This window comes from Cavia porcellus, unplaced genomic scaffold, assembly GCF_034190915.1.
Source record: "Cavia porcellus strain 051 isolate PalLab524CR breed Dunkin Hartley unplaced genomic scaffold, mCavPor4.1 scaffold_3, whole genome shotgun sequence".
NCBI classification, from domain to species: domain Eukaryota; kingdom Metazoa; phylum Chordata; class Mammalia; order Rodentia; family Caviidae; genus Cavia; species Cavia porcellus.
This window is the reverse complement of record NW_026947486.1, coordinates 47,019,687-47,046,651: the sequence shown is the minus strand read 5'-3', so window position 1 is coordinate 47,046,651 and position 26,965 is coordinate 47,019,687. Positions and strand designations below refer to the sequence as shown.

At 35.0% G+C, this 26,965-nt stretch overlaps 1 protein-coding gene across 3 annotated transcripts in view; it reads left to right on the top strand.

Moving 5' to 3' along the window:
* The window catches only part of Brwd3 (bromodomain and WD repeat domain containing 3), a 182,893-nt gene that overhangs the window by 72,650 nt on the left and 83,278 nt on the right, over positions 1 to 26,965 (top strand). For all 3 annotated transcript variants that reach the window (XM_063246134.1, XM_063246133.1, XM_063246135.1), the window contains exons 7-8: positions 21,974 to 22,134; positions 23,596 to 23,817. In XM_063246134.1, the coding sequence (XP_063102204.1) occupies positions 21,974 to 22,134; positions 23,596 to 23,817 (383 nt within the window). The remainder of the gene's footprint in view (positions 1 to 21,973; positions 22,135 to 23,595; positions 23,818 to 26,965) is intronic.

The following is a 26,965-nucleotide window of genomic DNA, read 5'->3' as shown; positions in this document are numbered from 1 at the left end:
TTCATTTTCTATTTATTAAATTTGTTTTATGTTTTTTTTTCTTTTAATTTTGAAGAGAATAAACCCAAATGAGAAAAAAAAAAACCAAAATGGAGTCATTCAAAACAAAAGGATGGACATAGTACATAGTTTAAAACCACAATACAAGGTGATCTACCATGGTTACCATGAGGTCTCTTGTTATCTTCAATAGAATTTCTCATATTATAAGGTACAAGAAAATTGAACATAGCAATTCAATAGAAACCGAACATTGGAGACATTATAGGACTTCAAAAGAGGGTAATATTCAAACCAGAATGGATATCATAGTGAATCTTACTGTCTTCAGAGTAGTTGCCTATATTCTCAGACTTGATACTATCAAACATAACCGATTCGAATAATAATATCAGTCAAGAAAAGACAGCTATCAAGACAGATTCAAATAAAATTAGTCAAAACAAGACAGTGGAAGCAATACAGGATTTCAGGTTAAATTAATAGGAAATTAAAAATGGTTACCATAGTATATCCTGTTATTTTTGGAATAGCTGTCTATGCTGTCAAATCTAGTACAACTAGACAAACTAGAACAGAATATAACCAAACTAAACAAAGTGATGAAAGCAATATGGGTTTCAAATCATGATACAAGATTAACAGTGTCCTCTGCCTTCCCTACGTCTAAGTGCATTGTACATTTTGTATCCCACTAACTCCTTTAGTTTTTTAGATTAAGGAGGCAACCCGGTATTTACCTAAGTGGTTCTGAACCATTTTGCTTGGTCTCAAGTTGTATCCATTTACCTACAAGAGCCTCAAGGTTTTCCTTTCTTATAGCTGATTAGTTTTCCATTGTATAAAAGTGTTATGTCTTTCTAACCAATCTGAAGCTGATGGGTGAGCTACCCACACTTTTTTTCTGGTTCCTTGTCACATAGAGCATTATTTTCTCATCTTTGACTTTCAGTCCATAAGCCCTCTTCCAGGTTAAATATGTTTCTTATATAGAGCATCTTGTTGGACACTACTCATGGTCTACTCTGCCTGTGTTTCTTTTTATTTGTGTGTCGAGGCCATCCATGTTAGCGATTATGGCCAATCTTCTCTGCCATCTCTGCCATGCTATTTTTCTGCCATTGGTTGTCTACTTTTCCCCTTCATTCCACTGTCTGCCCCATTCAGTGGGCCCCTTCTGCCACTGTTCCTGAAACCATGGTATTTTTTTTTCTCTCTCTCGTGAAGGTCCTTCAGTATTTTTTGTAGGATTGCATTGGTAGTTACATACTCCCCCAGTTCCTCTTTGTCATAGAAGCATCTTGTTTCTCCATTAATTTTGAGAGATAGTTTTTCAGGGTACATCATTCTGGGTTGGAGGTTATTTTCTTTTCAGGGCTTAGAATACTTTCCTCCATGCTCTTCTTGATTTGATGATTTGTATCGAGAAGTCTGTCCTGATTCTGATGGGTTTTCCTTAATAGGTGATCTGTTTCTTTTCTCTGACAGTTTTTACTATTCTGTTCTTGTGTTGAATTTCTGGGATCTTGATTATTATATGTGTCACTATAGGTCTATTTTGGTTATAGCTGGCTGGAGTTCTGTATGCTTCACTTATCTAAATACCGCCTTTTCCTATGCTTGGGAAGTTTTCTTTAATTATTTCTGTAAATAGCCTTTGTATTTCATTTGTGTTGAACCTTGCTTTTTCACTCACATTTATTATTCTTGAATTATTTTTCTTTGCATCATCTTGTAGCATTTGAATTGTTACTTCCTGGTTCCTTGTTATTTTAAAGAGATCTTTCCTTTCACAACTGCAAGTTGCAAACCTATCTTTAAGGTTTTATAGTCTATCTTTAGTTTCTTGCAAGCAGTTTTGCCAGTTTTTAATGGAGATTTAATTTCCTGGAAGTCTCTTTGAATCTGTTTCATGTATTCTAGATTTTTTTATATTTTTCTTCAAATGTTTCTCTCCTTTTTCTATGTTCCTCCATTCTTCCTTTTGGGTCTTCTTGAGAGGTATATAGCATTTCTTTTATTATTTTTCTTATATCTTCCTTTGCTTGTATTAGGATTTCTGTTTTGAGTTCTTTTATAATGTCACAAAGATAATTCTTTAAGTCAGATGCTGCTTTTCCAGGAATCACAGGTGTGTAACCCCCATCTCTTCTGTGCTTACTTCTCCTGGGCCAGTACCGTTTGGGTTGGGGGGCTGGAGACTTCCTTTTAAGTCTTCCTCTTGTCATATTTCTGGTTTCTTCCAGAAGAGTGGATAATGGGTGCCCCAGCACTTCCTGTATTGGCTATGATAATTCTGAAGCACACTGGCTAGGGATTGCTGCCCTCCTCAGTCTGCTCATGACCACTGAAATAAAAGCAGGGGTAGGGCCTGTCCCTCCCTTCTGAGCTGATCAACACCTGGGAGTCTTCATCTCATTAGTGTGTGCCCTGCTGCAGGCCGGTTAGGGATAACTTCAGGGAAACCTCATCCTTGGCTATCGAATTTCTCATGGGGACAAGATTCAGTCCAAGCAGTTCTCACAAATCTGCTAGGTGATAGGAGTGGCTGCTGAAGTTGCTGCTGTCCTGGTGCTGGGTTTTTCCTGTCCTACTCCAAAATGTCATCGGACCAGTCACCCATTCCTATGGGACGACTAAGTTCCTTGCACTCACTGCAAGTTAGTGCACATCTCCGATCAGAGCCAGTGCTGTTCTCCACTCCGCCACTCCCCTCTGCTGTCCTTCCGCTGAGTCCCTTGGACAACCCAACCCCCAATTTCACCATGACCATGTGTCATGGTTTACGTCTGTGTCCCCCAGGCCTCATGAGTTTGCATTGTGCATTTGTGATTGGTTTATTGTCTAGTGCTTGGATTCATGGTGTCATTGCTCCACCCACATAGGGGTGGAGCCAGGATGTGATGTAATGGCAGGAAGAAGGTGTGTCTGTCTCTTTTTGCTGGTTCCGGCTTGCTGTTTGCAGCCACCATGAACTGTAGCCCAGCCATGCCAGCCTGCCTTGGAGCCAACTGAGTGTGGACTGAAACCTCCAAAAACTGTAAGAAATAAACCTTTCCTTTCCCAACTTTGGGCTTCAGGTATTGTGCCTCCGTGACGAGTAAAAAGTAACTAAGACACCATGTGTCTTCGAATGTCAGTATATGCAATCCGCTGGCTGGGGTGAAAGCACCTATGGCTACAGTCTTCGGTCCCGGTTTTTCTTTTCTTTTTTTTTCCCCCTTTAGTTTTTTCTTGGGTTGAGAGGATCCATCTCCTTTCATCTGGTCTTCTCCAGGATGTTGTATTCCAGCATCTGAGCTGTTTCTTTCGGAGAGGCTCTTTATTTTGCTGCTTATTGATCTGCCATCTTCCAAGCTTCCAGTCCTGTTTTATGTTTTGAGGCTTGCAAATTGTTTATGGTGGTAGCTGTATTGCTAGTATCATGACCTTTTAAGGAAATGACTACTTTTCAGAGATGTCTTGTAGGTTTAGAACTATTGGCCTTTGGGTCTGTCCTAGGATTCTGCAATCTCTATTTGTGATAAAAGGCTATAACCTGTTTGGCTTAGTATCTAATTGTTTGGTAATATGCAGTAGTATTGTGTATGTTCCTAAGACAATGTAGATATTGGCAAACAAAGAAAACAAATTGATTACAAAAACTTTGTCAACTTGGTTAAAGTATTAAAATCAATCATAAACTAGATAATGACAAACTGATAACTTCTCACAGTCTTTAAAAATACATACATGATCTATAATTATAGAACAAACTCTTAAGAAAATTCAGATAATTATATATAGTTAACATCTTGTCAGGAGAACCATTTTCCTCTTTTGTAATACAGCATATTCAACTGTAGAAATATATACTTAACTACCTACTTTTTCATCAGGTTAAATTGTACATTTTTTTCATGGAGGCATAAAAATGAACAAAATAAATTATGAAACATTAAGCAATGGGACTCGTGAAGTAGTTGGTCACATTAATGTAAAAGGTCATTTTAAGGAGGAAGGGGAAATTAATAGCATTAGATAACGGTAACAGCAAAAAGCCAAAATCAGGAGAAAGACAAATAACCTCAGTAGAGATTAAAGTAGTGGAAAAGAAAATAATCAGTAATACCAAAGGAACAATTTAAAAGAGATAGAAAGAAAGAAAAAAGAGAAAGAGCCAGTAAGTATGGCCTATTCAAACAAATAAAATCAAAGTAATGTTAAAAGGGGAGGATGCAAGAAAATAGGTAAAAGTTCAATTCCACTCTAAGAAAAACAATAGTAAAAGAATTTATAAAAGACCAAAGAAAATAAAATAAGTTAAATGAATACAGAAGAAAACCAAAAGAGAAAACTGGGATCCCCCTCTGTAAATCCCTGTTTGTGGCTGTTGTTTAAGCTATAGTATCAGCCATAGCAAGATGTGGTACATTTGATTCTGAGGCTCTCAGCATGGATTCCTACTGGGTGGAGAACAATAGTTGCTAACTGAAGTATTTTCCCTTGTCTATGGGACCATACCCAGATAACAGATGTAGGCTGCTGTTACCTTGGGGCACCCAGAAGAGATCCAGGTACACCTAGGAGTATAGTATTGAGAATTTGGCAGGTTCAGTTAGGGTGTATGGCCTTGGGTGGTGCCTTATGGGCATCTGGAGCACAGAGCAAGTGAGCAGACCTTCTGTTTTCTTTCTTTCTATTTTATGGGGAACAGATAAAACAAAATTTCTTAACAAAATAATAGAATAACAGTAGTTAATATGTGTTATCTTTAATGTAGTTGCTCATGATAAAAGATATGGACATAAAAATTTCTCTAATCAGTATTAACACAAACCTTCCTTTTTAATGAACCAAGAGTTACTAATAGTATAACTAATACTCCTTTTTGCCTACTGTCCTTTCCCTTTCGAGCATCCTAGTTGCTTTTTCCTTTTGAACAATTTATTCCCATTTCACAATATCTACTGTATATCTTAGAACTTTTAGTTTCCCACACCAAGGAGACAATGTAATGTTTTCACATGTGAGCCTGATTTATTTCACTTAGGAGTAAGTCCTCAGGTTGTAACCATTTACTTATAAAAGTCTCAAGTTACCCTTCTTTATGGCTGTGTAGTATATTCCATCATATAAAAAATATCGCATGTTTTTAAAATCCCTTCCTTGGTTGATGGGCATTTGAATTGTTTCTCAGATTTGGCTATTACAAATTGTGCTGCTGTAAACATGGGTGCACATGAATTGCTGTGATATGCTGTTTTTATTCTTCTAGGCAGACACCCAGAAGGGGAATAGCTGGGTAGAATGGGACATCTAATCCTACTTTTTGAAGAATCTCCACACTAATTTCCATGTGGCTGTACCAGTCTACACTCCCACCAACAGTGGAGATAAGTTCCTTTTTCCCCACAGCCCCACCACCATTTGTTTTTGTTTGATTATTTGAGGATAGCCATTTTTTCGTAATAGATGGAATCACAGTGTTGTTTTAATTTGCATATCTTGAATGACCAGTGATGTTTAACATTTTTTCATATCTTTTATTGCCATTTGTATTTCTTTATCTGAGAAGTGTGTTTTCATCTCAGATGCCCATTTTTGGATTGAATCTTTGAATTAGAGATTTTTTCTTGTTTTTTTGTCAATTCCTTGTATGTTCTAGATAGAAGTTCTTTGTCTGAGGAACAGTTGGTTAAAATTTTTTCTTCACTCTGTGGGTTGTCTTTTCTCTCTGCTATTGATTTTGTCAAACATAGGGTAGCTGAACGTGTTTGTAATTTTGTAATCTATTTCACTAGTCTGCAGATCTGGTCTTTTTTTGCCAGTACAATGCTAATTTTATCATAGTAGCTTTGTAATATAATTTAAAACCACAGATTGTGATACCTCTTGCCTTGCATTTGTTGCCAAGGATTTTCTTTGCTGTTCTAGATCTCTTCTTGTAGATGAATTTGAATTTTAGGAATTTTTTCTAGTTCTGTGAGATATGTTAATGGTATTTTGATCAGGATTGCATTAATTCTGTATAAAAATTCTGGGAGTGTGACCATTTTCACTTATGTTGGTTCTTCCTACCCATGAGCAAGGATTAGCTTTATGTTTTCTGATGTCCTCTTTGTTTTTTTTCAGGGTACTGAAATTTTCAATATAAGGATCCTTTACTTCCTTTCCTAGATTGATTCCTATGGATTTCATTTTTTGTTGCTATTATGAAGGGTGTGGTTTCCCTAAATTTTCTCTCAGTGATCTTCTTTTTTGTGTACAGCAATGCTGTGGATTTTTGAGTGTTGACTTTGTATTCAGCTATGCTATTGAATTTGTTTATTAAATCTAGAAGTCTTTTAGTGGAGTTTTTGGAGTCTTCTATGTAAAATATCATGCCATCTGCGAATAATGATAATTTAACTTGTTTGCTATTCTTATTCCTTTTATTTCTCTCATCTAGTTGTGCTGTCTAGTGTTTCCAAAAGTATATTGAATAGGAGTTGTGACAGTGGACATCTTTGTCTTGCTCCTGTTTTTAGAATGCAAGCTTTCAATTTTTGTCCTTTTAGTATCATGTTGGCTGTTGGTTTGTTATTGTGGCTTTTATCAGATTGAGATAAAGACCTTCCATTCTGATTTTCTTTTTAAGATTTTTTTGGTATTGGGTATCAAACTCAAGAACTTGAACTTGCAGGCCAGCATTGTGCCACAGGCCAAATCTCTTATTCTGTAGGGTTTTTATCAGGAATGAGTGTTGGAATGTGTCAAAAGCTTTTTCTGCATGTGTTGAGATTCTCATATGATTCTTCTCTTTTGCTCTGTTGATGTGGTATATTGCATTTATTGATTTGCATATGTTGAACCATCCATGCTTTCCTGGGATGAATCCCACTCTGTCATGGTGTATAATCTTCTTATGATTTCTTGCAATATGTTGCTAGTATCTTACTGTGGGTGTTTGCATCTGTGTTCATTAGGGAGCCTGGCCTGTCGTTCTCTTTTGGTTGTCATTGGTTTTGATATCAGGATAATACTTGCCTTAAGGAGTGAGATAGGGAATATTGATTCTCTTTCAATTTCAGCAGACCTTTAATACTTGCTTCTAACCAGGCAGAGGATTGGTCTAATGTGCCGGGTAGGGAGTTTGCATGGTCATGCAGGGTGGAGACTCCTTTGTGCCCAGGATGAAGGCGGTACATTTGGCACTGAATGAATGCTTCTGCAGGTCAGACACCAAATTCAGACACCAAATCCAAACTCAGGTGAGTTTGGAACCGCCTGTGGAAATTCAGGTTACCCAGTACTGAGGATAGATATCAGAAATCATCTCCAGTTGTGTGTAATTGGTGCAGGGCCATGGTAGTTGAATGTAGATTCAAGCAAGCCCAGGTATATGGAACCAAACCAGGTCAGTCTTTAACACCTTGTGTTGTGCAAATGTCTTAGTTTATATGTGACAAACTTAAGTCCTTGGCTGGTGTCATGGATATATCCAATGTCCAATATAGATGACTCCAGACACAGGTACCATTCACTTATTTATCCTCTTAGAGTCTGAGACTGAGTGAGTGATGGAGACCACTATGATGCAGCTCTGAGCAGGATTTAAAATTAATCAATTGGCTTTCTATATTTACTTGTGAGTCTGTCTTAGGCCTAGGGTCCTTGTATGGAGATGGGTAGCAGATTTATAGTGAGTAAACCTCTATGAGCGACTGGTCCAAGCTGAGATCTGTAGTGGATTGTGATGCTGTGACACCTTAAAAGACAAGATAAAGTCACAGATGAGGATGCCTGGCTGTAATTCCAATTAACTAGAGATTGTAGCTTTACGTATCTCAGTTTTTCAGTGAATGTCAACACAGAGATAACATAGTTCTTATTAGCATAATTTACTACTTGAGGAAATGTTTGTACTGACTCTCAAGGTGGCTGCTCTGTTTCCCTAGCTTTTATCATTATCCCCTTCCTTTGTTTGAAAACCAAATATGGACCACCCAAAGAAGTTCTCCGTCGCAGCCCCTAGAGAATCTTGAAATCTTCCAGAGAGTTTTGGTCTCCTGGAGCCCTAAAATCATACCAATTATTTCTTTTATTTAAACCCTAGCTGTTCACTCATTTAAGAGGTTGCAGGCCTAGGCGTGATCAGTCAGTGATCTATGAGTCAATAGGTGACAGAAGAGCTTCTTCTCCCCCTAATCTCTCATCTCTTGTTTATCCCAGTGAAAGTGCTTCCACTCTGTAGCTTGCTCAGTGTTTGGAGAGAGAATAATGGGAGAAAGGGGAGCATATACTGCTAGTCCATTCTGTGAGCCTAAACTCCACTGCATGGTTTGGTTCCCTCCAGCAAGATGGGAGGTTCTCAAAATGATTGTTCCCAGGTAGTTCTGTATTATATGTAACCTTACACTGCTTTGTTTTGTTTTGTGTTTTTCTCTTTTTCCTCTTAAATAAAAAAAAAAAAAAAAATGATTGTTCCCAGGTGGGTGAGGATAGGAGTCCAGTGGACTGGCCCTGACGGAATGCCTCCCCTCTTTTTAAAACCTATGCATATATTTTGTTTGATATGCAAGCATTTTCTTTCAAACTGATTCTTTGTATTAGGTTGTATGTCCCTCTACTTCTTAAGTTGCCTGTGTTTATTGTTGATCTTCTCTGTATCTCTTTTGATGTGGCTCCTGTTCTACTCAGCCATGTTTTATTTTCCCTGGCACATGATTTTAAAATACTGTTAAAGTTGTTTGTTAGAAGTCGTAGTTTTGAGAAGAGTTGACAACTTTTAAAAAGTTTCATAAGGGAAATCTAAAAGCTAATAAGAACAAAGTAAATCTGGTTAGCATAATAGTTTAAGAAACATATTAAGTCTAGTTTTTTCAGAATTTGTCTTTTTAAGTGGAATGTTGTCATTTATAGATGTACTTTACAGGTGACTAATGGTCAACCTTTAATTACTAAAGCTATGCTGCCTGTATCTATTATAATACAATTAGGAACACATAAACATAAGCTTAAAAAACCTGTTATTGTAAAGTGTTGCTTTTTAGGGGAAGTCATGAACAGTAAACCAAAGTGTTTTCTTCAATCTTCTATAGTTTACAGGAATTGTATAGTTAGGGAATATAAGTACATTTAACATACAGCAATAGGTAGTCTCACGGTTACTTGGGAATTTTTACATATCAACTTAACTTTTTGCTTTTAAAATAAAATGTAGACTCTGCGGCTCACAAGTATAGTTATAATTATGCAATTCTGTATTTAACAGATTACAGAGTTTGACATTACTGATAAAATATCAGAAAATAACTTTAGATTTCTTTCAAGCTTAGAAAACAGTGTTAATGACCACAAATAGACTCATTCATTACCTGATGTACAAGTGCATCTCATTTATATAATAATGCCTACTTAGTTAAAGCCTATAGATGTGGAAGATGTTTTAAATGATGGGATTGTCCAAACAGCAGATTTTTGTTCACATGAGTGTTACTGAATATAAACAATGGAAATGTTACACGTTACTGACCATTTTTATGTTTAAGGTCCAGATGTAATGTATATTGTATAAAAGAGCACTTCCTGATTGTTGCTCATGTATACTTTACATGTATTTTTAGTTTTACAAACCTTGCCAACTTACACAGTATATTTGGTCACATATAAGCATCTGTAGTCTTAGATATATAGAGTTTCTAATATACTGTAATAACCTACAGATACTACTTGTTCATTTAGCCAGTTATAAACTGATCATTCAACAAACCATGACTCTATTAAGGCTCACTTTTTTAGGTAATGGTATTACTTAGCTAAACACAACCACACAACCAAACTGCAACAATTTGGAGTACCATGTAGAAGAGTTAATGTATTTTACTAATGAATAACATACTTTTTTGGGGAGGGTACTGGGAAATGAACTCATGACCCTACATTTGCCAGGCAAGTTCTGTGCCACTGAGCTAAATCCGTGGCACAGAACATTTTTGAGGAAAACAGTCTTCTCTTTCACCAAGGGGAGTATGGCTTTTGCTAGTTAAAGGACCCTAAGCAAGACACAGAACACAATTTAGCAAAAACAATTTAGTTATTTTTATAATATACAAAGACACCAATCATGACTGACTACCTGCTAATCAGACAATTATTTAAAAGTAAGGCATATCACATAAAGTAGTAGTTTATATAACCACAATTTAAAACAAAATTTTAAACAGCCAACTAAGTAAAGCCCAACACTTAATTTTCCTAAACAACCAAAGCCTAACAAAAGACAGAAGGTGACATAAGAAGTAATTTTGATAAAATCAAATTTTAGTTTTGTTATAAATTTTATTGAAAACAGATCAATATCTTAGGCCTTGTGTCTTAAACATAAAGGTTTTGACTTTATCTCTGTGTATTACATTTTAATTCCTAAATATTTTCTTACAACAGTTTCTAATTAGAATGGTTTTACTTAAAGGATACGTTTTCAGGGTGGATGATGAATTTACAACAACAACAAAAGTTTTCTATCATTATAAAATTATGCTCTCCCATGCATAGTTTATTGGTTGTTTTAAAAATGCTGTTAATTGTGCCTGTGTCCCAAACTATATAAAAAAAGATATAAATACTGCATATTTATGAAAGAACATCTTACATACCTGGTTAGGGAAAAACCCCAAATCTTTAGTTTTGAACTTTATGAGACTTTCTTTTTTTCCTTGACATAGTAAGGAAAACCCCATATTAGTACTTAATTTAAGCAAACTATAGCCAGTAAAATAATAGCTACTATTTTAAGTTTGTCACAGAGAAGCAAGCCAGACTTTTTAGCATATCTTAGAAATATTAGCACTAGTTCACACAAATAAATGTATTAACAAACCAGGCAAGTGATAGCTATTAATTCTTCTCAGCAAAATATTTTATAAACAAACTAATTTCTACTAGAATATTAAATGAGTTGTGTTTATATAAATTATTGACCCAGATATCTTAACATGATTAACAAATACAATCCTCACTCACTTTAAGACTTATAATTTAAATCTCACTCACTTATAATTTAAATCTCACTTTTAAATATGTTGACCTGTAGTTGACAACAGTCTCTATTTTCATTTACCTGTTATCCCTCTAGAATAGGTACTCTGAAACTTTAATTTTTAATAGTTATCCTTACATTGCCCACAAAACATAAAACATTTGACAGCTACAAGTCAATGTCCAAAGCTAATTTTTTTTGAGGAAAGACATTGTAAAAATTGTAGTCAAGACCTGGAAATTGAATCTATAGCATAATGTTAATTTAAATCTTTCAAGGGTTTTTTTTTTTTTGATGACTTTTGAGCTTGAATATTTTTACAATGATTGCAATAGATTATTTCTTGCCAGATATCCATGTTACTAAAACAATAGGTCTTGAGTAATAAGGTTACATGTAAGTGAATCCACTTAGAAGACATATAAAAGGAACTTTAACAGTTGTGAACATTTAAAAATGGCAAAGCATATAAAATAGAAAGAACTACTGCCAAGGAAATACAGTCTCATTTCAGTGTCTCTGAGCTGTGTCCTTTGAGAGTTACTGAAGTTACACAAGTAAACATGGACCCAGCTCTTGTTCAAAATTAGGAAAAAGCGTGGCTGGACCACATCTACTCAGACATAAATTAATAATATGTCAGACACAACTACATTGTCTTCACAATGAACATTACAAAGTTGTTTAATTTGGGCAAATTACTTTTTCCCTTAATAAGATAAAATATGTTCTTTAATAATAGAAATGTAATTTTTCTTTTTAATAGAATTATTCATTAGAATTTTAACTAATTTCCCTTTTTAATATAATTATTCATTAAAATTTTAACTATTAATGAAGAATCAAGAAGATGGTAATTGTAAATACTTTCTTATATACCAAGAATATCAGTTAGTTCTTTGTAGAAAAACAGATTTATAACAATCTATACACATACATAATAATTTAAAAGATTGGTTTACAGTGACTGTCAGCATAGTTAGGTATGGAAAATTAACAAAGGGCTATCTGTGCCCTGGAGAGCTAAATGATCCAATCAAAGCTTACTGTAAGGTTACATGAAAATCTGTGTCACAATCCAAAGGATCTATGCCAGAAGGCTAAATGGTCTGTTTTAGGAGCCAGGAGATAACCTTCAAAAAGAAGGTGAACACTTGCGCTCCTCAAAAGTAACAGAAGCAGGTGTACATTTATTTCCTCTTTATTCATTCAGGCAACAAACCTATTGGTTGGTGCCACTCACACTCAGGGTGGGTCTTCTGTTTTTAGTAAATTCCTTTGGCCACATCAGTATCATTGATACTGATCCAATAGTTGGGCATTTTACTCAAGTTAATAAATCAGTTAACTGTCACACCAAGTCATGAAAGTATATTTAATAGATCGAAGAATACTGAGATGTCCTATGATAAATGTTTATAAACATTTTACTTATGTATATTAAACTTACCTACAACATCCTAGGTATTAGACCAACCTAAGTAGTGTTATTTTTTGCCAAAGGAAACTCTAAAAGTCATTGCCCTTGACATATAGAAAGCAAAGAACGCTTGATCCTAATTTTAACAAAAACAAATATTGGCTTGGCTTACAACTTTTACAGAATATGTTTTATCAACTTTAAAACACCTTTATTCATATTTTTTCAATTTACATTAACTTGTTATGATTTTAAGTTATGTGAATAATTACTTACTAATTTATAAATCAATTTAAACAACTTTTGGGTGATGTTATGTAGACACACAAATGTGTATCTAAGATCATATATTCGTAAAACCTTTAGTTTATCAGATTTTAAGATTTTAATTTGCATATTTTATGTAAATCTTGAGCCCAGCAGTCTTTATCAGAATTGTGCGGTTTTATTTTTATTTATTTAGTTTTTTCTTGCCACCTTCTCTAAATGTTCTTTATTTTTTTAGTTAAAAATAAAAGAATGAAACCAAAAATGAATAGAAGAAAATAATAAAGATCAGAAAATACAGACCCTTATCAAACTGTCAGCATCATTTAATTGTGGGATTTTTAAAGAGGTCACCTTTAATTTTTCCTTAATCTCAAGTTTTATACCTTAGGTTTTCGTTAACTGGGATAACTAGCAAGCAACCTTGAAGTATCGGTTTTATAGTAAGGACAGTAAATAAATAAATCGGGTTAAAAATGCACAAAACTAAACGAGAAGAGAAATAAGACTAGCTGATAAATGTACAAGTGGAAAAACTGTGGTGCCTTAGGAAGTACAGGGCATATAAAGTTTGAGAATTGTTTTGTCTCATACTATTTTATTTGTTTGTTTGTTTTGAAGTACCCTTGCACTCACTATGCAGCAAAGCTGGCCTCTTTTCTCCTTGCCTAGAGTCAGTTAGTTGCAAGTGGCTAATACCCAAAGTGGTACTTTTCCAGTTGTACCTTGCTGGATTTGTTAAAGATATTGGCAAAAGATTCAGCTATACAAGTCCCAACAATCCAGGTCCACTTACCCATCTCAGGTGGTGGTTAAGGAGATGAGTACTGGAGAAAGGTGGGAAAGGAGCTTTGATCAGTATGGCCAACCTGCGAAGCACAAAGAGATTCAAGAACTGTCTTTGAGGACCTGACAGAGGTCTATGTCTAACAAAGACAATACGGATTGAATAGACCTAAAGAACTGTCAGTATAGAAGTTTCCCCAGTGCAGTCAGCCAGACTAAGAAACTCCTTTTTGTTTTGTTTTTTGCTTTATTTGGGACAAGGTCTTGCTATGCAGTTCAGGCTCGCCTTGGACACATTATGTAGACCAGGTTGGCCCCAACCTCCAATAATCCTCTTGTCCCAGCCTCCCAAGTGCTAGGATTACAGGCGTGGAATGACTGCCATGCCCAGTTTGAAACTACATTTCTAAGTTGAGTAAAAAAACTAGTTCTTGATCCTCATTAACCATGAGTGAAAAGAATGAAGAATAGCATGAAATTTACCTATCAACCTTTGGACCTGTGTTTCCCAAAGGAATAGAAAGTTACAGCTCAACAGAATGAGTAGGGATTTCTCCACCCACGAAGTAAGAATGTAGGAGTGGCACAAAACAGATGGTAGCCAGAAAGAAAACTTTAAAAATCGGACACCTGGCCCAGCAAAATGTTCTATTTTCAATCTAGGGGCATTTTAGGAAAGGAATCGGTGCCTCTCCAAACCAACAGCCAAGACAAATCAACAACTACTAAGGACAGCCATCTGGGGCCTGAAATTCATGGTTTTAGTAAAATTCCTGATCAAGTCATCCTTTAGTTTCCCAGAGGTGAAAACAAGAGAAGTCAAGGGAGGAGAAAGCAGGGTTATTTTGTAAAAAGAGCCAATACCTACAAATCAACAAACAGGATGAAATAACAACTAACCAGGATAACTACATGGGCCCTGTACTTCCTAATGATTAAAAGTCCCCACTGATTCCCTGATATCCCTAAGGAATCTAACATGGAAGTATCAGGGGAAGGGAGAAAGGATTAAAGAATTCACTATGGGACTGGGGTTTAACCAGTCTACAGTATCCACCCTCAATTACGAGATCCCAGTGAATTCTGGAACAGGCTACTTCTTTGTTGGGTGCAAATACCTGTCACCAACTAGCACAAGTAATTGTTTTTAATAATAATAGACACAAGTATGCAAGACAAAACAGCCCTAATCTGAAAGTTAGAAGACAGAAAGGAACTCAAGTTAAGTAGCTGGAGGAGTCAGAATTCAGACTGGATGCTGTTGCTTAAGCTTCTTAGGAGATCTAGGTATGACTAGCCCTCCCTCTCTCTGTGATTGCCTCTTGTGGGTGACTCCTATCCAGTTACTGTGGTAAGGTGGCTCTAGAAAGCCTGAAGTATGGTTGTTGTGTGACTTGTAATTCTTGAAGCAGCTCAATCTTAATAAACTCCTCAAAAATGTCTATTGGTTGTATCACTCCCAAATATAATGGGCACTGCACTTTATTTCTCTTCATTGTAAGCCTGCCAATGCAGTAGTCACTTTGATAGTAAAAACCCATAGTATATTTGCTGCTTATGAAAATTGTGGAATTTGCCTTGGGTTAGTGCTCCCAGTCCATTCTTTAAAACTAGGAGTGGTGACTCTTTGAGGGCAAACCTTGTGTTTGGTGAGACAAATCCTTTTCCTTGAGAGCCAAGGTTAACATCCTAGACTGGTCTGTTTTTAATTTCTCCAGTTTCTCTATGATTTTGTCATTTCCTATCTGCTGTCTCTGGAGCTGTTCTACTTTTTAAAAAATTGCTTTATTTTTTATTTAATTAGTACATATTTGCAGTATATGATGGTTATCTTCCATTCTTTTTGTGGAGTTGGTACATGTATATAATGCATCTTAATTGTTTTCTCATTGACTTACCCTTCTTCCCCCCCTTCAACCTCTTGATCCTCCTTTCTTTTGTAAAAGTTTTATTTGCCTGGTTTCTATTATCTTTTATTTTACTCTTTATTTATATTTGGGGTTTCTCATGTAGGAAAAACCATGTGATATTTAAGCTTATGTGTCTGATTTATTTCATTTAATATTAAGGTCTCATCCATTTTATTGCAGATGACTCAACTTTATCCTTCTTTATTGGGGATTAGTACTCAATTGTGGGTAAACACCATATTTTCTTTACCTGTTCATCTGTTGATGGGCATGTATAGACTGATTCCCAGATTAAGCTGTTAGGAGTTGTGCTGTATATATACAGACATATTTATATATATATATATAATGTGTCTTCAACACTTTTTGGAAGATACCTAGAAGAAGAGCCCAGTCAAAGGATCTCTATTTTTAACTTTTTGAGAAATCTCCATACTGGTTTCCATAGTGGTGGCTGTGCTTAAGAAGAACTTGCTTATGCCTGTGACTTCAAGAGTTTTACCTAACTTAACTTTGATCACAGTGTTTCTGTTTTGATAGTTAGTTCTTTGAATCATTTTGATTTTAATTGAGTACAATATAGATGGTAGTAGATTAAGATCTGAATCTGGATAACCAGTTTTCTAAAGATGCCATTTCCTCTATTGTGTGTTTTTGGTCCTTAATTTAGAGATTAGGTGACAGAATGTGTGGAGTTGTTTCTGAATCCTCCATTCCATTGGCCCATATATCTGACTTTTTCTTTTTTTGTGCTGGGGACTGAACTCACGGCCTGGCTTACCAGGCAAGTGATTGAGTCACTGAGTTCAGTCCCTGGCCCCTACATATCTGTTTCTGTGCCAGTACTATGGTGGGTTTTTGCTTGTTTGCTTTATTTAATCACTACAGCTTTGTGTTATAACTTGAAATCTCATATTGTGATGCTTTCTTTTTTATTGAATTCTTGTTTAATGTTATATTCAGAGTAATGCTGTCTTTAAGGAATGCATTTGGAAACACTCCTTCCTTTTCAGTTTTGTTGATAAGTTTGAGGAATATTAGAAGTCTGATTCTTTGGTAAACTTGTCATTAGTGTTATGTATCATTTTGTGTAGCTCCACTGAGGCTGTATTGTTTGAAAGCTCATTGTTCATGTATTACATCTTTGGTAACACCACAGAGCACTCTTTGATATGTCATATAACCTCTGCTAGCTTTCAAGTAATTAATGTTTGTTGCTTATGCTATTTACTCCCTCAATTTCCTTATAATTTGCTTGGGAAATCTGGGGTTTTTTGTTTATTTGTTTATTTGTTTCATTTTTTTGAGACAGAGTCTCACTGTGCAGATTCGGCCAGCTTTGAACTCATTATGAAGCCCAGGTTGGCCTTGAACTCATGGCAGTTCTCTTCTCTTGCCACCAGAGTGCTGGTGCTCGTATTATAGGGATCTGCCACCACACCTGGTGGAATTTGGGAGTTTTGAGAAGCATTTTGTTGCCTTGTCTTATCATGTATCTATTTGTTTTTTTTTTCTTTCTTTCTTTTTTTTTTTTTTTTTTTTTTTTTTTTTTTTTTTTTTTTTGTACTGGGGATTGAACTCATGACATCATTTTTACCATTAAAGCACTTGAGCTAAATTTCCCATCCAGGAGCCATGGTGTAGGATGAATGTTGGGCTGTCTTGATTTTTTTTTTGTACCAGGAATCAAACTCAGGATGTTACACTTGCCATGCATGTGCTTATGCCACTGAAAATCCCTGGTCCCTTCTGTTTTGTTTTGTATGGAGGTTTTTGAGTGCTTAAAGTGGAAAGACTTGTTGCTAGTACTGTATAGAAATCTATTTACTTAGTCTGCTTTTCTGTGATGTACTTTTGGCATGGCTAACCATAGTCTTTTGCCTCTGCCCTAAATTTTGAGCTTCTCTGTTAATCTGTGAGTGGAGGATTCAGTGTAAATATCTTGACACTGAGTTCTTTGGGAATGTATTTTAATATTATCAATGTCTTGTTAGTGGCAAACAGAGAAAATGCCTTAGTAACAGCAATTGTGCAACCCTGGCTTTATCAACCAAATCACGTACAGTGTTTTATCTAGATAACCTAGGTACGTACTACTTGACAGTTTACTCTAAGTGACATTCAGGCACCACATTTGTTTACATACTGTCCAGAGCTTCACCCAGGCAGGTGTCATTTCAACTAGTAAGTTCTTTTTGTTGTTGCTGTTGTTTTGTTTTGTTTTGTTTTTTTGGTACCAACAATTAACTGAGAACCTCATGCTTACCAGGCATATACTGTGCCACTGGGTTATATTCCTGGCCCTCTATTATTGTATTGAATAAATTTGATATGAATGTCATTTTAATATTTTCTATTATTTTATAAAAATTAAAGAAAATATGCAACTTTTGGTAATTCTGTATTTAAATAATGGACTGATAAATGGTTAACATACTATAGGAATCAATTATCTGCCATCCTCAGCAATAAAAAAGAAATCCACAATTATTGCATAAACACTAAGAAAACTCAGATATTGACATGCATATAATATGTGCAGTGGTACCTTGGTTCATCAACTTAATTAGTTCCACAATTCTGGAAAAGATGGCCACTTTCTTTTATGCAGAAAAGATGGCTGCAGTCATATTCATCACCTGATGCAGAGTTTGTCAATAAACTCAAAATGTTTCCAAATGCTTCTGTTTGAGAACCAAATTGCTCGCAAACAAAAACATTCATGAACCAAGGTACCACTGTACTAAGTACAAGCTATATTTTCTCTAATGGTAGAAAAGTATTGAATAGTAATTATATAGAGTTAACTGTCTAGTGATTGATAAAGCTTAATGTTTATACTGTTAAAATATAGTGACTTCTGGAACAGGAGAATGCAAGAAGAAAAATTTGAAATCTTAAACTATAAGATATGAAATGTAGGAAAAGGAAATGAGAAGTGTTCATATTAGAGAGTATAAAGATGTTTATAGAATTAGATAAATGTAACAAAATTACTAATTAGACACAGAAGATTAAACAGCGATGAAGGAAAATGTTTGGAGAATAAGAATGAGAAAAATGAAAGGGATGAAATTAAAAGGACAAAGGAAAATAAAAGAAATATGGAAAAGAAAATGTTTCACTGTAATTTTGAATGTGGTTTCCTTCCAAGATCTACAGTTTTAGTCTAGCAATTCTTGGTTTTCTCAACGGTCCCTATCCTTTCCCTATGTTGTGGTAGTATCTTAGTTAAAATGTGTCCCTGCTTATGCCAGGAGATAGAGAATGCAGTGATACGTCAAGGGCTTGAAAAACCAATGGTAAGACCTTCAAAACCAGAGCTTTTTAAACGGGGTTTCAGTTCTGACCATAGGAGCCGATCTGTGTCCTTTTTAGCTGAGATCTTAGCCTTCAGAGGATCTCTTTTTTTTTCTTTTAAAGAGGGTAAAACTAAACATAACAAAATAGAACAAAGTAGATCAGAAGAAAACAATGTAAGTGACATAGATGTCAAAGCAAGATAATAGGATATCTACCATGGTTACCGTAATGTCTTTTGTTTTCTTCCAAATAGTTGTCCATACCTTCACACACAATGAATTCATACAAAGCAAAGTAGTATTAAACTGATCAGAACAGAGTGAGGAAGGCATTATCGGCCTTCAAAATCAGACAATAGGAAAGTCAACAATGGCTGCCATAATGTCTCTTATTCTTGTTCAAATTAGCTGTCCATATCTTTATGTATGTTGAAATTAAACTACAAAACAGGCTAAAACCACTTTGAACAAAGAATAATAGCAGGATTTCACAGCATGATGATACTATCCACAATGGATACCATAATATCTCTTTTTCTTCAAAGTAGCTCTTCATTTCATCACGCATAATATAATTGATTCTCATATGGTTTAGGGGAAATTATACACATGTATAAGCCTCTACATGTATACCTATCTTTTCTGTATTAGAGGGCAAAACAAAACAAATTACTAGAAAAACACGAAACAAAAAAGACAAATAAATAACAATAGCAAAGAGCCCAAAACGATGATACAGTCCTTCAAAACAAGGTGGTAGGATAACTAGGGTTGTTATTTTACATAATGTTCTTCAAGAGTTCAGAGGATCTCTTTTCTAAACCCTTTTCTCTTCTGTTTTCTGTGGCTGTGTCTCATACAGTCATTGTTGGAGGGTAACACTGGGGTCCTGAAGCGAAAGTGTCTTGTGGCTCTTCTTGAATTCCCAGATTCAACCAGTCAACTCTTTCCTGGAATAGTGCCCAACCACCTTCTCCTCAATAATGTGTTAGTCATCTGCGCTGGGATCTCTCACCAGCTGTTTCTTGTCAAAGAACTCCATGGGAGTAGAACTCTTTCATCAGGGACCCAGCCTGAGCCCTTGATCACCTACCTGCCAGAGGTTACAGCACAGAAATGAAGCAGACAGAAATAGTCATGCAAAATGGGGAACTGGGGTGGTCTGAAGTTTGATGAAGTCGGAGACCAGGAGGTTCAATGTTGCTTATGATTATTGAAATTATTCAGTAGTGAGCTTGTGATGGGAAAGGGGGGAAACAATCGGTGACCTGCTGATGCAGGCAGAGCTGATAAATTGAGGAACAAAGCATTCTAGCATAGTTTTCAGGACAGTAGCTCAAAGCTAATAAGTAACCTGCTTAGCTGCTACTAAGGCTGTTGGTCTGGGAAAGAAATTTAAGAGTCACACAGACCTCAGCGGCAGCATTTATCCAGGTTTGGGGTGCCAGGGCACCGCTGGTCATTACTGGCCTCAGTTCTGGCCAGTGGCATGTGGATTTCATGCAAGATGACAAAGGAAGTCCCTCTCTCAGATACGTAGGCCTTGGACTTTCTCTTTCAGGGTAAAACTTGCCAGTTATAAATTAATCACAGCCTCTTCTGCTCTGCCTCAAGGTGGTCTCACACAGTCTTCACTGTCCTTGCAGATCTCATCAATTAACCAGTCCATTCCACTGCCGCAGATTCTTCCTGGGCCTTGTGGAGTCCCCAGTGGTCACTTTGTTTTTGCAGATTCAGTCTACCTTTCTCAAGAGCCATGGGTTGGGAACCGGGGAGAAAGTCCACACTGTTTCTTTCCATCCTTTTGTTTGTGGTCTGTCTTCAACTTCTCTGTAGCTTTTTTCTGTCAGTTCATTCTCAATTCCTTGTGTTATACTTTTTTCTCTTTTCTTCACTGAAATTTTTACTTTGCAGTATCTGGTTTCTGAATCTTACAGAGACAGAAATGTTGCTGTTTGTTATACCACCATTTTCATTTCTTAAGTCTATTAGGATGGCTTACTAGTACATTTAAGAAACAACGTATATAGAAAATAGTTTGAGGAATAGGCAAATTGCTTTTATCATCAGTAATGACAATGATCCATATCGCACATCAATTCTGGTACCATAATTTCTGTCAAATCAAAAGCGTTATTGTGTGTCCTCATCCTTCTTACTCACCAAATCTGATGCCTTACAACTGTGACTCTTCCCCAAATCAAAATGACTATGAAAGATTTTAAATTTGAATGGTTCACCACAAGGAAAGACACAAAAAGTTATGCTCAATGATCAAAGGAAAAATTAGGAATTTTAAAATATCTTTAGACATAAAAACATGAATACAGAATTTACCAAAACTTATAGGATGCAACAGAAGCAGTGCTTGGGGAAATATTAACAACAACAACACTCTATAAACAAAAAGAAACATCTTAAGTAACCTAATATTGTACCTCAAGATACTAGAAAAAGTCTATATAATATATAGAAATGTGTACAATATATGGCCTCAGAGTTAGCAGAAGGTAACAAAAATCAGAGCAGCATTAAACAAATTTGGAGAATAGAAAAATGATAGAAAATAACAAGATTAAAAGATCATTTTTTAAAATAAAAAATTGATGAAACTTCACTGAGACTAAAAAAGTAATAAGAGAAATGTCTGAGAAAATCAAAAAATGAGGGAGGATCTAGAATGACCATAAAAGATGAAGTCTCATCAGTAGTTACTTTGGTAATTAGAGAAAGAAACTGTAGATTTAGAAACTAAAAAGAGGCAACCCGTAGACAAACCTAAAAGGATTGTTGCTGTTTAAAAACCTATGAGCTGTTGTAACTTTCCTTCCCTTTTCATTTGATAGGTTTTTGATAATTACTTTTGAATTTTTAGCAGCAGTTACATAGTGAAGTGTTGGAAAAGGAGCTCATAAATTTCTCTATGTAATTAAGACATATATACTTAGTGAAAGTTTTATCCCTTTATTCTAAAATTCTTCCATGCCATGAGATTTACCTATATATTTAAAGTGACAGTGTGTTTGACTATATTGTACTGTGAAAGACAAAATGGAAATGTTCCTTCCCACAGGCAAACTTGAGATTTAACAGGATGTTCTTAGTGTTTTGTTTTAATCAACTTGATTCCATAAAATGATGGAATGTGTGAGGAAATTTAGATTTATTACACTGTAAGATTGCTATGATATGTGTACCCTATTTTGTCTTAATATTTACAATTTTTTGAGGTAGGTTTTACTTTTAAATTTTAAAAAAAATCAATCTCTTACTTTATTTTTTCCAGTGAATATTACTTCTGCCAGGCAATTAACCGGATGTAGTCGCTTCGGCCATATTTTTCCTTCATCTGCTTACCAGCATATTAAGATGCATAAGAGAATTCTGGGGCACTTGTCTTCTGTCTACTGTGTAGCATTTGACCGAAGTGGGAGAAGAATTTTTACAGTAAGTTTAAAAGTTATGATATGTAACTTTGCAGATTTTTAACAATTGAAGTTAGACTTTAGGACACTGCACTATGCTTTGTAGGCAATTTATTCTTTTTGGACATAGGAATATATGAAAAGGTGAGTAGAAATTGAAAATCTAATATAGATGAAGGGCAAACTTTCATGTCCATTATCTTTTGGGAAATTTAACTTAAAAATTAAGATTTTGAAAGTCATACATTCCAGACTTAATTTATATGAAATAAGTGTGGTCAGTTTAGTTTCATCTCAACACTTACTAAAATGAAATTATGTAAGTAGCACTTTCTATGTGTCAGCTAGTATAACTGCTGCCAGTTTTGCTTAATTAATGATTATGTCACCCTTATAATTGAGTAGTTGAATTACACAATAATGAAGATCATACTTACATTTTGCCTGTCATTTTATTATATTTCATTTTATTTTTTTGGTACTGGAAATCACTCTCAGGACCTTATGCTTTCCGCAAAGGCACTGTGCCACTGAGCTAAATACCTAGCCCTATGTTTTTATTTTAATATTAATTATTTTCAAAATTTGCTTTTTATTAACTGTATTTTACTGTTGCTTTTGAGGAGAAAATTGTAGTACAGTAGTATATCTAAGAAATGTTAAACTTGTTGCTTCATTACTAAGTTAACAGAGGTAGGAGTGATAATGTAACTTAACATTTTCTTTATATACGGTGTAACAAACGAAGTTCATGCTTTGAGAAGTTATGAATCCTTAGGCTTATTATAGACTGTTACATTGATGACTTCATGTTTGTTACTGCGCACTTATTTGAAGGTTCATGATCATGACGAGGATGTTAAATGTCATGTTATTTTGTTTTATTTTATTTATTTATTGGTACTGAGAATCGAACTCATGATCTAATGCCTGCTTAGGCAGGCACTTACGATGCTGAGCTAAATCTGCAGCCCTTGAATGTCATTTTAAATAAATATTTTTTATTTACCACATTACAGTCAAATTGATTTTTGTTACTTTTAAATTCATTTGAAATTTTCAATCGGTACATCAAGATAATGCTTTTACCTGAAATTATTAATGGACTCAGGTTTCCTAAATTGGGAGTATATTTAGAAGAAATATATTTCAGCATTTAAGAAGAATAAGAGTTATTCTCTAAAGAAAGAAATAATGACAGAAATGCTTAATGCCTGTCACATAAAAATATATTCAAAATAGTTTAAGTTTTCAGGAGTAGAAGTAGTTTTAAGGAACTTTTCACAAATGCAGTTGTTAGTTTGTACAATGCCTAGTCAATCCTGTCATCTCCACATAATTTATATTTTTTTGTTGGCTCTATGTTATATGTGGAAAGGAGACTAAAAAGCAAAGGCTAGGAAACAACTTAAATTCTCCTTTTTGCCTTTTGGGGGGTATGGGGGCAGATTTGTATAAATCTTCCATCCTTTTGTTATTATAGGGTTCAGATGACTGTTTGGTGAAAATTTGGGCCACAGATGATGGGCGCCTACTTGCTACACTTCGAGGGCACTCTGCTGAAATCTCTGACATGGCTGTTAACTATGAAAATACACTCATTGCTGCAGGCAGCTGTGATAAAGTTGTAAGAGTATGGTGTCTTCGAACTTGTGCACCAGTTGCTGTCCTTCAGGGACATTCAGCTTCTATAACTTCCATACAGGTAAGAAAAATTATAAGATATTTCCAATGCATCTAGTAAAAATCTGAATTCTCTCATCATTTGTTACATTTTATAGATAAAAGACATAGAATGACAACAGAAAAATAATCTTAGGGATTTTGTCCCTATCCTGCAGATACATTTATTTTTGTCTTTTATTTTGAGACAAGGTTTCACTGTACAGTTCAGGCTGGCCTTGACCTCATTTTGTAGCCCAGGCTGACCTCAAACTTGCAGAAATCCTTCTGCCTCAGCCTCCCAAGTGCTGGAATTACGGGTATGCACCATCATGCCTGGCTTGAAGACATCTATTTTTAAAATTTCATTGCCTTTTAAAAAATATGCATTAGTCCATATTTGTAGTACCTAATGATTACATTTATTTTAGGTAGTTAGTAGATGCACGTAACACATCTAAGTTCTTTTTTCCCTGTCCTTGTAGCCCACACCATTTTTTTTTGCCAGCATCAGATTCCTTTTTTTAGAGGGGATTATTAATGTTTTGGCCCTTGGTTTTTGAGACAGTTTCACTATGTATTTCAGGATGCCTTAAACTTACTGTGTAGCCTAACCTGGTCTTGAACTTGCAGTGCTCCTCTTCCCTCAGCCTCCCAAGTTCTGGGATCATAGGCATGTGTCACCATGCCTAGCACCACCTTTATTTATCTTTTAAGTCCTTATTTTATGATTAATTGTTATACTACAAAATAATGACCAAACCAAATAGGGAAAAAGCATAGGAAACACATGAGATAATTGTACTAAATCAAGATATGATTTTAGGTACATTATCCATGATGTATTACACCATTTTTCTCTTTTTGCATGTTACCTGCCTTTTATTTTGCACTTTAGTTGTATACTGTTTGTCATATTAGAGAAACTGTGATATTTAAGCTTGAATGTCTGATTTATTTCATTTAGTGGATTTTCAAGGTATATCCAGTTTTCTACAAATGACTCAAGTTTATCCTTTATGGCAGGATAGTCTTCCATTGAGTATTAATACTGCATTTTCTTTATCCATTAATCTGTTGATGGATATACAGGCTGTTTCCAGTATTTAAACTTATGAATTTTGTTGCTATAAACATGTATATGCATCATCACTGTGATATGATGTTTTTAAATCTTTTGGGATGACAGCAAGAAGGGGAATAGCTGAGTCAAGTGGAATTTCTATTTTTAGTTTTTTAGGGAATCTCCATACTAATTTCCATAGTGTATGTAGCAGTTTGCCCTCTCAACCACAATGAAGAAGTGTTCCTTTTTACTCACAGTTTCTCCAGTATTTGTTATTGGTTGATTCTTGATGATAGTCATTCTTTCTAGAGTGAGATGGATCTCTGGGTTTTTTTTGTGTGTGTGTTTTACTTTTTTGTTTGTTTTTAGGTGCTAGGTATCACCTTGTAAATCTGAGGCAAGTGCTATGCCAATGAGCCACATTCCATCCCTCCTCCGTGTTGTTTTCACATGCAGTTTTTCAGTATATAATGATGTTAAACATTTTTTAATGTTTTTATTGGCTCTTGATACTTCTTTTATCTCAGAAGTGTCTATTCATTTCAAATGCCCACATTTTTAGTTTAATCTTTGATTTTAGGAAGTCTAATTATTTCTAAAGAATAGTTGGCAAAAATTTTTTATCATTCTGTATGTTGTCTATTCTTGGTAGGCTTCGTCATTGAGAAGTGTTTTTTTTTTTTTTTTTTAATTTGATGTGGTTCTTTTTGTTGACTCTTGACATTATTTCTTGTGTAACCATGGTTCTGCTCAGAAAGTCTTTGCTATATTTGTCATCAGATATTTTGCCTGTTATGTCTTCTAGCAGATTGTTTTCTTATGTTTAGATCTTCGATTCATTTTGAATTTTGTTTACCCCATGGTGAGAGATACAGGTATCAATCTTCAGTATGTATATAGCCAGTTTTCCCAGTATCAGTTGTTCAGGAAACAATCTTTTCTCCAGCGAAAGGATGTGTCCCCTTTGTCAATGATAGGTAGCTGAGTGTACTTGCAGTTGTTTCTGCATCCTTTGTTCTGTTTATTTGATCCACATGTTGTTGTTGTTTTTTCCAGGATTGTGATGGCCCCTGCTTTGCCTTTGTTGCTCAGAATTGCTCTTGCTATTCTAGTCTATTTTGGTTCCATATGAATTTTAGGATTACTTTCTCTAGTTTGTGAGGAAGTTTTCTATAGTTTTTCTAGTCTGTTACTGGAATTGCATACTGTTGAGCCATCATGGCAGTTTTCTGTAAAAGGAGCACACTGAAGAGTATACAAAAACCATGTCTATTCTTGAAAAATATTTCTATTCATGAATTATTAATTTTATGAGTTTTATTATATTAAACAGTACTTAAAAAGCAAATAAAGTGAATTTTTAAAAAATATTTATTGTAAATAAAGTGAATTTTAAAAAAATATTTATTGAGTTTTTATGAAAAAGCATCAGCTGTTTTTGGTTTACAAAGTCTAAAGTACAACAATAAAAATAAATTCCTACGTGAAGTGCAGTGCAAATACCAGTAGATCTTAATTTTTGCTTCAGTTGTCACACATAAGGTAGTCTTCAGACATAACAACTGCACATTTCTGCATGCGCTTAACTTTTCTGTCTTTTTTTATAGGAAATACTTGATATCTCACTGATATTGCTATTTTATCAGAAGCTTCCTATACTGTAAACCATACACTTAGCAGAGAACTAAGACAGCAATAAAATATCAAATATATAATACATGCTTAGAATAGACATCAACATTTTCACATCAGCTCTGTACTTGCTTATAAACCCTAAAATATAAATATAACATCAGAAATAAATTCTAATGTGAAGAACAGTGAAAATACCAATGGAACTCTACAACAAATGTAATCTTTGCTTTAATTGTGTCAGCTAAGGCAGTCTTCACACATGACAACTGTGCGTTCCATACACACATCTTGCTTACACTGACAGTGCAAGTGCTTAGCTTTCCTGTTTTTTTTTTTGTAGGGTATACTCAATATCTCACTGGTCCTACTGTTTTGTTAGGAGCTTCTTACTGTAATATACAGTGTACACTTAGCAGAAAAATCAAAGTATCAATAATGTATATCAAGTATGTCATGAGTGCTTAGAATACACATCAGCTGTTTCCTTGCT